The sequence below is a fragment of the Capra hircus genome, chromosome 23 (genome assembly GCF_001704415.2).
Source record: "Capra hircus breed San Clemente chromosome 23, ASM170441v1, whole genome shotgun sequence".
NCBI classification, from domain to species: Eukaryota; Metazoa; Chordata; class Mammalia; order Artiodactyla; family Bovidae; genus Capra; species Capra hircus.
Genome location: NC_030830.1, coordinates 24,661,181 through 24,674,637, shown reverse-complemented (window position 1 = coordinate 24,674,637; position 13,457 = coordinate 24,661,181). Strand labels below are relative to the sequence as shown.

The 13,457-nt window shown below is 44.6% G+C and overlaps 1 protein-coding gene across 1 annotated transcript in view; it reads right to left on the bottom strand.

The window, feature by feature from the left end:
* Nucleotides 1-13,457, bottom strand: part of PKHD1 (polycystic kidney and hepatic disease 1 (autosomal recessive)) — a 450,125-nt gene that overhangs the window by 420,782 nt on the left and 15,886 nt on the right. Inside the window, exons 7-13 of the mRNA XM_018039183.1 lie at nucleotides 10,418-10,496; nucleotides 8,226-8,300; nucleotides 7,171-7,235; nucleotides 6,623-6,662; nucleotides 5,681-5,751; nucleotides 4,131-4,232; nucleotides 3,008-3,103 (exon numbers count right to left, since the gene is read on the bottom strand). Coding sequence (XP_017894672.1) covers nucleotides 3,008-3,103; nucleotides 4,131-4,232; nucleotides 5,681-5,751; nucleotides 6,623-6,662; nucleotides 7,171-7,235; nucleotides 8,226-8,300; nucleotides 10,418-10,496 — 528 coding nt within the window. The remainder of the gene's footprint in view (nucleotides 1-3,007; nucleotides 3,104-4,130; nucleotides 4,233-5,680; nucleotides 5,752-6,622; nucleotides 6,663-7,170; nucleotides 7,236-8,225; nucleotides 8,301-10,417; nucleotides 10,497-13,457) is intronic.

Sequence of the window (13,457 nt, the reverse complement as noted above, 5' to 3'; positions counted from 1 at the left end):
AGCCGTGGGGAGAAGTAAAGTCAGTTTGACAACTCTGGAGGGAAAAAGACTAAGGGAGCTTAAAGTATATATACAAAGAGCTGGAAATATAAGTACTCAGTAAAGGATAGCTAGGGCTGTTATTATTATTTTAAATTCCTGTTGTTATTCCCTGTTAAATCCTAAGAAGGGGAAACAGATAAGGAATAAGCAGAAAAATAACAGCATATTTTAATGTACTATTTGAGGTTTCTCAGGCTTAGCAGTATTGATGTTTGGGGCTGGATAACTCCGTTGTGGGGCTTCCCTGGTGCTGCCTGCAATGCATTTTAAGGGCTACTTCCCTGGCGGCTCAGACGGTAAAGCATCTGTCTGCAATGCAGGAGACCCGGGTTCGATCCCTGGGTTGGGAAGATGCCCTGGAGAAGGAAATGGCAGCCCACTCCAGTATTCTTGCCTAGAAAATCCCATGGACAGAGGAGCCTGGTAGGTTACAGTCCATCGGGTCACAAAGAGTCGGACACAACTGAGCTACTTCACAGAGCACTGAAGGATGTTTACCAGCACTTCCAGGCTCTACCACTAGAGGTCAGTAGCACCACCATCCCAGTTGCAAGGACCAAACACTGCCAAGTGCCACGCCTGCTCCTGAGAACAGCTGCAAAACAGGATCATTTGTCCTGTTACCCAGTGCATGAATTATTATTCATTATTACCCAACACAGGGCTGTGTGCCCGACACGCACTGAGGCCAAAAAATACCAAAACATCGGAGCCTGGAGCAGAGAAAGGTCTACTGCAGGGCCATGCAAGAAGAGTGGCTCATGACTAAAAAAACCCAAGCTCCCTGAAAGCTTTTCCGCAAAGTCCTTTTATAGGGAAGGTGAGGGAGGGGCGTTATTAGTTGTTGCAAACTTCTAGGTGTCAGATCTTTTGTTCTTGAGGTCAGGCCACAATGTTCCAACCTCCATCAAAACAAATGTTATTCTCTCTTCTGTCAAGAAGCGCAAGGTCCCACGGAGGCTCAACCTTCACCCTCTGAGATCCAGGTCCTAGTTAAGAGGAGGGGGGTCCCTGCAGGTGCTGGTTACCCTGCCCAGGGAGTGTACGGCCAGCACGCAAGTTTGGGTCCTCCTGCCAGTGCCCAGCCCAGCTGAGGAGGCAGTTCTCAGCTGGCGGTGCCCTCAGGTGTCCAGACCTTACCCAGTCATCATCACAGAGGACTCCAGCTGCCCCTCAGGATCCTCAGGCCGCCCAGATCGGGGCTGCATCCATAAACTGCAACCCATGGAGACCCCTGCCTCCATTAGGTCGCAGAGGCAGAGATAAGGGGAGAAGTCGTCCTTGACTCAAGACCTGCGCCGGTCAGTGGGCGGCTGTGGTGAGGGCTTGGGAGCTCTGCAGGACACAGCCCTCATTCTGTCCCTGAGACCCCCAGCTCACCCGCCAGCCTGAGACCAGACAGCCTGGAGGGCCCTGGGGAGGAGACTGTGATCTGCCTGTCTAGAGCTAACGATCGAATGTTAACAGCTGCCTGTCCACCCCACCCCTATTACTCTTCCGTAAAAGAAATTCCAAAAGCATTGTATAAAGGACATTGTCAACCATCCAGAACTGCCACATTATGTTTTCCATAGACATTTTATTTATAATGTACACTTTAAACTCTTTTGATCTTGTTTTAGAGCAACATTCTGCAAACTTGCCTGCTAAATGTAACAAGGAAGCCTAGAAATGCAATAAAAATTATTTCTGCAAGTTAAAAAAATCAGCAGCATTCAAGAAATTCCCCTACCATGACCCTGGTAGCTTCCAGCAGGAACTGCCATGAGAGGAATCAGACTGTCTATTCCCTGAATCCAGACTCACATTTTCGCCATCACTTGCTTCATATAGTCGTTTGTTTCCTTGGATTAGAGCTTTCCCTGAGTGAAGACCACAGATCAGGGACCTGGAGAATGCCCAGCCTAAGCTTTGAATGTGTTTTTACACCCAAATGGCCTTTCTTTAGAAAGTTTCCCCCCTCGATGTGACTCAGGAGATGAACTCCCTTGCCTGTGGTTTAACTGTGAAGTCAGCCCTTGTGGGGCATGTAGGACTCCAGACGCCAACTACCCTTCATCCCTAACTACACCTGAGATCCTGTTCTAACGCTTCCCAGAAAAGTGCTTCCCTGGTGCACTTGCAATTTGTAGCCATGGGGTAAGAGGTTTAAACACAGAAGGTGGACTTCCCTGGTGGTCCACTGGTGAAGAATCCGCCTTGCTGTTCAGGATACCTGGGTTCGATCCTTGGTCCGAGAAGATCCCACATGCCATGGGGCAACTAAGCCAGTGTGCCACAACTGCTGAGGCCCACGCGTCTGGAGCCTGTGCTTCGCAAGAGGAGCCGCTACGGTGAGAAGCCCACGCACTGCAACGAAGAGTCACCCCCGCTTGCCGAAACTGGAGCAAGACCATGTGCAGCAACGAAGATCCAGCAAACAGTAAACAGTAAAAAAGGACAGTGGAACCTGCCCCCCTGCCCTCTTTGTTTCTGGTGGCCCCATCCCAATACACCTCTACTTTTCAGAGTAACAGACAGCTGCCCACAAGGGCAAAGAAACAACGTTTAAATGCACCCCATTACACCCCACTCTCTGCTTCATCTAACCGTCCTATGAGCATAGAAGAAGCAGTCTGTTGCTCTGTCTTCTTAGAGTGTGGACTAGAGTGCAACTGACCCAGGGCATGGAGGAGGCAGCTCAGGCTTTTCCACCAATCACTATGGTGATGTCTTGATGGCGGTCACACTTCCTGGATCGTGGTTTCCAGTGAACCTCACCGGCCATTCAGTCGCCTGGGGCTAGGAGTGCCGGGTGTTGCCGAGCATCTGAGTAAAGCTAAGAATACCTCTGAAAGTAAAGCTCTGATCCATGATGCACGGCTCACTGAGCAACCGATCAAACAGCTGAGACCAGATTCAAACACCTTCCTTTCCACTTCCTGCCCCTTGTGGTTAAAAAATGTCGCCGTGGCGACTTCCTTACCTGCCTGAGGAGCAGAGAGCCTTGCACCTTTACTCGGGGCCCTGGTGGTACACTCAATCCTCCTGGGAGACACATGTCTAATATCACACGGAATGCCTGAGGGGAAATTTAAATTAGATACAGATGTCAGTAGCAATATCAGTGGAGGTACAGATGTGGCCAAAGGACCACACTAAAGTAGACAGGCTCCTGTTCCAGGGCAAAAGGCCGGAAGTGGAGAGTAGAGAGAAAGTTGTGGAAGGAGGCAAGAAAGAGAGAATGCAGAGCAGTGGAACACAGGCCACTTAGAACAATCAGGAGGAAAGCAATGCCAGCCATGCCGTTCCCTGGAGATGACCGAGCTCGGGAAGGGAACTGTGACAGGAGAGTGTGAAAACATCGTCCAGTATCCTTGGTGTCACCAGCTAGAAGAGCATCCCATCGGGCAGAACAAAGGGTTCCAGGCAGGTTCCACAAAAGCATTGGCCAAGGGGGCATTCCAGAAGAATCTGTGTAACAAATGCCCACCCACTCCTGCTTATTCCTACAAACAGGGCGAAGGAGGAGGGAGTGAGGTTGCCTTTTAGAAGGGGTGAAAAGTGAAAAAAAGTGAAAATGTTAGTCACTCAGTCATGTCCCACTCTTTGGGACCCCATGGACTGTAGCCCACCAGACTCCTCTATCCATGGAATTCTTCAGGGAAGAATACTGGAGAGGGTAACCATTCCTTTCTCCAAGGGATCTTCCCAACTCAGGGACTGAGCCCTGGTCTCCTGCAATGCAGACAGGTTCTTTGCCATCTGAGCTGCCAGGGAAGCCCTTAAAAGAAATACTTTCGTGAAGAGGAGCTGTGCCCTTGCTCCTCTTCCCTCCCCAGATGGGGACACCAAAGGGACTTGCTCTGATTTGTGAGGGTATCTGCAGCAGGACATTCTATTTTTGTTACATGTTTGCGGAGCTGCAGGGCCAAAATCCCTTACTTTTCCCAGTCTCAACCAAACATAGGACAAAGACAGTGGAACAGGGTCCCAGGAGGAGTCAGACGAGGCAAAGATTGCTTCCCTTCCACCCTCTCCAGGCCAAAAGAGATATATAATATCCTACAGCATTCAAATATGAACTCTTTTCAGTCATTTCAACTTACCTGCAATGGTAACCTGGGCAGGGTTGTCAAAGAAGTCTCCTGTAATTGTGATGTCTGTTCTTCCCCCAAGGCTCCCAGTTTCTGGAAACACAGACAGTATTTCTGCAAGAGGAAAAGAAAAGTAAGCTTCCAATTATAATCCAGGATGTGACCCAACGGCTGTTGAGTCGCTAAGTCCTGTCGGACTCTTTGTGACCCCATGGACTGCAGCCCGCGAGGTTCCTCTGTCCATGAGATTTTCCAGGCAAGAATACTGGAGTGGGTTGCCATGTCTTTCTCCAGGGGATCTTCCCAACCCAGGGATCGAACCCGCATCTCTTGTGTCTCCTCCACTGCAGGCAGATTCTTTACCGTCTGAGCCACTATACAGGATCAATATTTGAAAAGAGTGGGGATTGCAGCTTTTCCCATGCAGTTTCCCCATGGTTGCTCATGCTGTCAGCAGAAATCCCTGCGTACCATGAGGCTTTCTTAGGAAATCTGTCTCCTCACTTCAAGGACCCTATTTATACATCACAGAACAGTAGGTTATACTTTATAGGGGCCTCAGCTTCGCATGCCTTGGTCAAGGTCTCAGCTTACACATATGAGTCTGTGATTTGCTCTAAGCAAAAGAATGAGTTACATTGTCATATGCCACAGGTCCCCAGGAATTTAACTTTTTCTGATCTTTTCCCCTCCTATGATCAAACTTTGAGAGTTCTAAGTTTCATCCCCTCAAAGCGAACAAGCAGTCATGTTCTCTGACTAACTGAAGGTACAAAGAGGCTAATTATGAGTGGTTACCACTCCAAAACAAAAGCAAGGGTCAAAATTCAGCTTTGACAGAGGCAGGCCACCTAGAGAGTGAATGGCATCGACCCCTCGACTTAGGACATGTCTTGCACTTTAGGCAAAGGTAGATTTCTGCTGCCCCTGGGATCTGCATCAGCCTCACAACTTTTCAGTGGTTTTGAGACTGTACTCAACTTGAGAAGCTAGCACTCATTTTCAGTAGCCAGCTTTCTATTCCTGGACTGAGTTCACAATTCCATGCAAGTTTCCAGTTTTTCAGATTTTGCCTTTTTTTGTATGCTCATCAGATAGCAACACAAACTTAGCATCTGTATCAGCAAATCATAAATCCTCGAAGGAATACTCAGAGGTGAGATGTTAAAGTAACTACAAAGATGTGCTTTTAGATTTTTCAGCGCCATCTCTTTCCTGTTATTCTTTTAGAACATACAATAAGGATGATTCCCCCTTCTTTCATTCAGTCTATATCCCTAGATTTTGTATAAAAATCCATGACCAAGCCTCTTTTAATATTTTAATTTTAAATTTAATTTTTAATAATTAATTAAATAGTAAATTTAATATTCAAAAATTTAATATAGTAACTAAAGGCAACACTCAACAAGCAACCTATTCTCACACAAAACCAAATGGCCATCAATGACCGCAGGGAAAGCTTCAGGTGTTAATGATCATGGAGAAATGGCCAGGGGAAGGCAGAGAGGCCAGGGTGGTGTGAGGGAAGGGACGAGAAATACCGTGAAGGAAAATGATACCTGAGTACGTCTGGTACAGAAAAAGGTCTTGCTTCGCACTGACCAGCCATGCATCCTTGTGTATCACTGACCTCCAAAAAAGAAAAAAAAAACACAGAATTGTGATTTGGATGAAAATTGCATCTGGGATTTCATTTTTTAGATTGACTGCTTGAAAGAAGATCACTAACTTTTAGTGATCTTTAAAACTGTTTAGATACCAGCTCCTTTTGATGACTAGAGAATACCAATGGGGCAAAGTTTGTTTTCTGATCTAGAAAATTACATGGGAATAATAATACCTACTTTACAGAGTGTGACTAGCATTAAACGGAATAATGAATGTGTAAGGGCTTAGTTTGGAAATGGCCCATGGGAGGTATTCAATAGATACTAGTTTTATTCCTTCCTAAAAAAAGAGACAGACACAAAGAGCAAATCTCCCAATGTTGAGCTGAGTAGCTATAGGTCATGTGTTATTATCTTCACAATGAAATTAATATCAGCTAGGCAATGCCCTTTTCAGGAAACACTGAAAAGTACATAGTGTCAGAACATGAGGTAAGGCAAGCAGAAATCCAGACTGCACATTTCTGTCTCCAGAGTTCTATAAAATCTGGACCCTTTCCATCTTAAGTCATTTGCTGGAATGACACAAAGCACTTTATGGAACTATATACTGTTTTAAAATTCCAGTATTATGAGATTACTTAAGAAGTAATTCCCCAAATTCTGTATCTTTATCACACTGAAACATTTACATCACTTCAAGATGAGTGCACAGGACACAATTATATTCACTCAGGTGAAAAAAAAAGAATCAAGTAGGTACCTGGAGTTTTATTACACTACTGTTTGTATACTTTTGAAATTTTCCATTATAAAAGGTTAAAGAAAACTAAGCAAGACAAGAAAGTAGATAATGTAAGATAAAAATAAATTTGCTTCCTCCCAGTTACTTACTTTCCTTTGTTAAATACTGAGAAACTAACATTCTGGGAGCCTGTAACAAACAGAAACAAGCATTAATACAGGAACCTGCATGAACTACATGGGCCAGGACATTGCTATCATAAAGCCAAGAAGTCCAGCAGTCACCAAAGTACCACCCACACCTTAACTTCTCTAACAGTGCTTGAAATAAACACATTCCAGACTCGCACCATCAGCAATGGCAACATCTAACAATAAAAGGATAAATGTAATAGCAATAGAGCAGCTAAGAACTGGCTTGGAGTTAGACCAAGAATGATATATCCTGCTCCACTGGTTACTAGCTTCAACTTTCCCACCTATAAAGCAAGAACAATCCCACCAGCCTCACAGGTGCATGTGTGAGGATTAATTTAGTTTATATTTAAGCTGCTTCCTATAGCATCTCTCAGAGAATTCTCAACAAATGGTAATTATTATTATCATCCTCAGAGGAACCAATTCTTGAAACAGTTTTTTTCTGGACACAGAGACATAGATGGATAAGACTTTAAAATTCTGTTCCTTCTCAAACAGACCAATGTAGTTGCCTTCCACACGACACTGCAGAGTCCCAAGACCGTGGTCCTCCTGAATAGGATAGCTAGGGAAAGAACAGGAAAACGTAAGAGATAAGAATTACCTGGCAATTCACTTCAGAAGCTCTGGTTCCTTAGCCAGGAAGGTTATAAAGTAAAATAAAATAAAATTCTAACTAGAGTTATCATCAGTACATACACTACCAGTCAAACACGTAGTGTGAGAGACAAAATTTGACGTACTCCTTACCTCCATTGGGTTCTTTCTTTCCAAAGTCTGTTTTATGCCAAGGACAGAAAGATCATTATCACCCTCCCCCTCAAAAAAGTTTATTAGCAAGTATGAACCTGAAACAGGAAAATTCTGAGCAAACAAATGAAAGATACCAGGAAGAAATCACATTAAACAATTTGCCTCTTCTAAACACTAGTCCCAAAAAGCTAAGTAATAGGGTACAGAAGGTTAACCCACTCAGTCCCGAGTGATTTGAAAAAGCCAGCAAAATGTTGATTATCTGAAAAGTAAGCACATAGATACTCATTTTCTAAATTTTCCTTGTAATAAATAAACTGAAACTTTAGTGGTTTTTTTTTTTTTTTTTTGGCTAGTCGATACAGTACAGTGGGTGAGAGGATGAACTCGGGATATAGTACAGTGGTTAACAGGATGAACTCCGGAGGCTAGTGAGTAGACCCAGGTTCAAATCCCAGCTCTGCCACTTGCTCTTAGTGAGACTCTGAGCAATTACTTAACCTGTCTGTACCTCAGCTCCCAAATCTGTAAAGTGAGACTAAGAGCTGTATGTACTTACAAGGTTATTGGCTGCCTTCATTGTGAAAGTGTTCATGCAGTAAGCAGTTATTATTAGCTAGCTGTCTTTTCAAGAAAGCTTTCAAGTTGCATTGTGAATCGATGACTGTGCCATTTCTAGGAAGTCTAAAGATAAGCCAGCCAACAGGCATGGGTGCTTTATATTAAAAATAGATGTTTGTGTGTGTGCTATGCCCACGTCGGAGAACCTAAGAACATAAATGTTGGCAAGAAAGATACTCACCGGGATCCCGTCTGTCTGTTTACAAGAGAGCAAGGAGTGATCCATTTGTCTCCCTGAGCTTCCAAAATCAGTGGACTGGATACAAAAGGGGAACAACAGACACAAGTCAAGAGGGAGTGCTCTCTGCTAACATTTCTGGAAAAACTCAGAGGAAACACTATTGTGAACATTCATCTCTTAACTTATGGGGCATTAGTGCAGGGGCTGGGAACTGCCCCTGAGGAGATGCTAAATCAGACCTTCAACCCTAGGGCAGGGTGCATTACACTCATCTATGGCCCATACTTTCACACCAGTGAGGGAGCACTGCCCCTTCCAGAAAAATCATCATCATCTCCCCCTTGACTATACTGGGTCTACACAGAGCCACTGAGGAGTGTATGTCTGTGTTCCTCCTAAACAGCATCCCAGACCAAGGCCGTGATGGCACCAGGTACCGAGTATGGCATATCGTCAGGGATGTACTTGGGGCTTCAAGCCTCCATGGGAAGAGTAATTTCCATTCAAGACAAGTTGACTATTATTACTATTATCATTAGGCCCCAGCACAGCTTGCTGTATCTTAGCTCCCTAACTAGGGATCCAGCTGTGGCCATAGCAGTGAAAAGGGCCGAGTCCTAACCACTGGGCTGCCAGGGAATTCCCTGACCATTATTTTATGCCAGAAATATAGATCCTGAAAGCAGTCAACTTCAAAATCAAGGATTTGTGGCAGAACATGAGGATCCCCCCATTCTATCCAAGGGGTAGAGGAAAAATTAGACATACTGTGCGGTGTCTCTCAGCAGAGCATCTCATGAAGCTGTGGTCCTTCTACCTTAAGCTGCTGCTGCTGCTGCTGCTGCTAAGTCGCTTCAGTCGTGTCTGACTCTGTGCGACCCCATAGATGGCAGCCCACCAGGCTCCCCCGCCCCTGGGATTCTCCAGGCAAGAACACTGGAGTGGGCTGCCATTTCCTTCTCCAATGCATGAAAGTGAAAGTGAAATCCTCACTATAACTGCTTCATGCTGAGTAACCACAGTTGCTTAGAGGTATTCATGAACATCTCAATTTCAACACTTTCTGTTCTGTTCTACCCCTTCCCTGGCATGAAGGATTCACTAGTATCACTTTCCACTTTAAAAGTCTCCAGTGGAAAAAGTCACATCAGCATCCTATGTACCCAACTCTTTGCAAGCCCACCAAGGTCCTCTGTCCATCAGATCACCCAGACAAGAATATTGGAGTGGGTTGCCACTTCCTCCTCCAAGGGATCTTCCTGACCCAGGGATCAAACCCATGTCTCCTGCTTGGCAGGCAGATTCTTTACCACTAAGCTACTAGAGAAGCCTTAATCATTCCCCCAGAATATTAAAAACTCAATTGCTTGCACAAACACCATATGACATCACTCACAAGTGGAAACTGAAATATGATACAAATGAACTTATCTTCAAAACAGAAAGACTCACAGACATAGAGAAGAGCCTTGCAGTTGCCAAGGGGGAGGAGGAGAGGAGGAAGACAGGACCGGGAGCTTGGGATTAACAGATGCAAACTATTACATATACGAATAGGATGGAAAAACAATAAGGTCATACGTTATAGCACAGGGAAATATATTCAGTGTCCTGTGATAAACCATAATGGAAAATAATATGAAAAAGAATGTATATATAGATATCCATATAGACATAAAACTGAATTGCTTTGCTGTACAGCAAAAATTAACACAACATTGTAAATCAACTAGACTTCAATAAAATAAATTTTAAAAATAGCTCAATGGCTTTCTGTACATTTTCCTCTGATCACACTAACAGAATTTCTAAATATACAGATGGATAACAAACAAGGATGTTACAGTGGTCAGGTTCACACACGGTTATAAAAGATTTATTCCAGCCTGAGAAACAAGAGGGAGAAGGGGAAGAATCAAGAAAGAAAATCCACAGACGCAATTACAGTACAACTCACACTGTGCCCAGAGTGACTAGTTGTCAGTAAATAAATGGACCGACTTAATCGACCAGTTGCAATTACATTAGCCAAGTTTGCTGAAGCCCAGCTCACCAGGGACCATAAACTGCAAAGAGGAAAATAGCAGTTCTGTGCCAACTGCTCACAATTTATTGCTATCAAGGAAGCCGGTCTCAGGGAGCAATCCTGCATATCTGTAACAGGTCGAACGCAGAAACAAGCGCACACTTACCTATCAACGTACTCAGCATCAAAATCAAAGGTTTCTGGCCTTCCAGTGATAATCCAGCCATACACATGTATTAGCTTTCCTGTTTGAAGAAAAAATGTTTTAATTAACCTATTCAGCTCACACTCCAAACATATAACATAAACTGTATTTCTTTTTCAGTTACCTCTATTCAAAATGGCCAAACTGGCCGTGACTCAGAATACTAACACAGTTTTATAAATTGTACAACAGGAAAGGATCACCAAGTATGACCCAGTCTTCGATATCAAGGAAGCAAAAATAATCAACCATTGCCAATGCAGACTTTATCACGTAGGTATGGAGCGGAAGGAATAGCAGGGCTTCCTCAGTCCCCGGGAGGGAGGGACGGAGGAAGGGAGGGAGGGGCCTGCTGAAATACACTGCCTTGCTCCCCTCTCTTGGCTGTGTATAGACCACTCACCTACACGAGATTTAAGAATAATATTCTTTGGGAGTGTTCCATGTGACTTTCCTCTGGACACGTGGTAAGAGAAGGCTCACATCACACGATCTGGTTGGATATTCAAAAATACTAAACTTTTTTCTCTATCTCAGAGTATAAAAGATAAATGTCATGGATGAACCAATCAGGTAGGAAGTCAGAAAGAAGGACATGAGAGAGCAACAGAGCCCTGGCTTAAAGAATGAGCCACTGCACGTGTTATTCATTCAACAAAAATACTCATGTTCAAACATCAGGCAAATGGGGATCCACAGGCAGTCCGCACTGCCTTGCTCACTGATGAATGCATGACTTTCTCGGCTGGGTCTCCTCTATGCAATTTGCAGAGATTCCCATTGGGTAGCAAGCTTTTCCCTGATACTCGCCTCTTTTGAGTTTGTAGGAATAGGGGAGCAGGCATCAACAATCCTTTTCATCAAGGGCACTCTCAGCACTACCCCCAACTTCTCTGCTCAGAGGACCTGGGAAAAAAATCTAGAACAGCCCCTTCTCAGAAGCATTCTGGAGCCCATACCAGCTGCTACTTGAGCTGACTTCCTCCAGTTGAAAAGCACCTAGATTTAGATCTGTGGAAATGCATGAAGCAAGGTTTGAAGCAAACATAGAATAGCAAGGCAATGCAGTTCAAGTTCACCACACAATCCCACAACCTGCAAGAGTATGCCTTCCAAATAATGATAGAATTCAACCATTGAGGCTGTCATCTTCCAGTATCACAATGCTAAGAGATAAGAGAGGTGCTGGTTAACTAGATAAAACCTCAAAATTAGAAGAGAGAAGGGCACCTATAGGGCTCATGAGGCCACTGACTTCAGAGGACTTTGAATTTCTTCATGGCTACACTTAAGGCCAAAAAAGAATATGACCAAGAAGCAATGCTTCCTGACATGCTGTGCATATGTTTTATTAATAGGAAGTGATTTTAGCTGCAGTCGTTGGATGACTGGTCTGAAAACAATGGAAAACTTCCAGGAAGTACGGCAGGCACTTGACCAGGGAATGAGTACAATGAGTGGGAAGTTAGTCGACTTAGACAAAGGTCATGGGATTGGCGGAAGCCTAGGGCTTCCCCGGTAGCTTAGCTGGTAAAGAATCTGCCTGCGATGCAGGAGAACCTGATTCAGTTTCTTGGTCGGGAAGATCCCCTGGAGAAGGGATAAGTTACCCACTCCAGTATTCTTGGGTTTCCCTGGTGACTCAGACAGTAAAGAATCTGCCTGCAATGCAGGAGACCTGGGTTCAGTCCCTGGGTTGGGAAGATCCCCTGGAGGAGGGCATGGCAACCCACTTCAGTATTCTTGCCTGGAGAATCACAGTGGACAGAGGAGCCCTGTGGGGAGGCCAGTGGGCTACAGTCCATGGGGTTGCGAAGAATTGGACGTGACTGAGCGACTAATCACAACACAGTACATAGAGTCTGAAGGTCTCCACTGCTGTCCCATCTAGCAAAATAACTCACCTTCATTTCATCAGGGCTAAATGATCAGTTTCCTGGCTTTGGCAGGCATGATTTCTACAACTGATGGGCACCATTTTAAAAACGAATAGGAGGTTATAGAAACTAGGAATTCCCGTGTGTTTTTGTTTTATTTCTGAACAAAGAAGCCCAACAGCAGCTGACAAATGGCTAAGCCAGACCATGAGCTGGGGGAGGTAGGGGGTGGATTCCACGTCACAGTGGAGGATTGTTAACCACATATAGGAAATCAACTGCTCACAAAATATCTCTGCTGTCCCCGCTACCTCCCCCATCTCCGTGGCTGCTACTCTGGGCAGGCTTCCCAAAGGAAATGAGAGTAATCGTCTGGAAAGTGATTTTGAAGATGCAGCCGTGTGGATCCTGCCCAGAGGGAGCACTCCAACCAGTTCTCCCCGAAGGTGGAGAAGACAGTGTGAAGAACTCAAACTGGGTGGGAGAAATGGCCTTGATTAATCTGAGTGCCAGCTGATTCCCTGCGTCACACCGCTCACAACAGGCTCCCTCCTCATCCCTCATCCTAACAAGGCTTCTATCGTCCAAACAGGGGGAGCCAAATGACGGCGTGTGACTTTCACAGGTCACATCTCTTTTTAATAAAACATGATCATGTCTTGATTATTGAATAATGTGCACTAATAATGCCAAATTCATATTCTTCAGGATGTAATTTAAAAAACACATATATCTGTGTGTCTGTACAGACGCACCAGAGATACTTCTCAGTGACTCGGATATTCATTTCGACATTTTTGAGCCATTCGAAACTACATCAGTTCATGTATTGAGACACAGTCACAAGTAAAAATTGAACAACTTGTATCCCCATACTTATACCATCTGGAATCCCTGAACAAATGAAAAACCTAAAATAGACGTAGGAATTTGTCAAGAATCAGACTGCAAATTGTATGTAATCCTAGCTCTGTTCACTGTCAGTTTTAAAGCAGGTTTGGCAGGTCTTAGTTGCGCCCCTTTCTTTTACGTCCAGCCTCGACCCCACCAGCGTTCTCTCTCTTCTTTTCTGTGCTCGTGGTCTCTGCATATCGGTGTGCTCTCTGGCTCATAAACAAACTCCC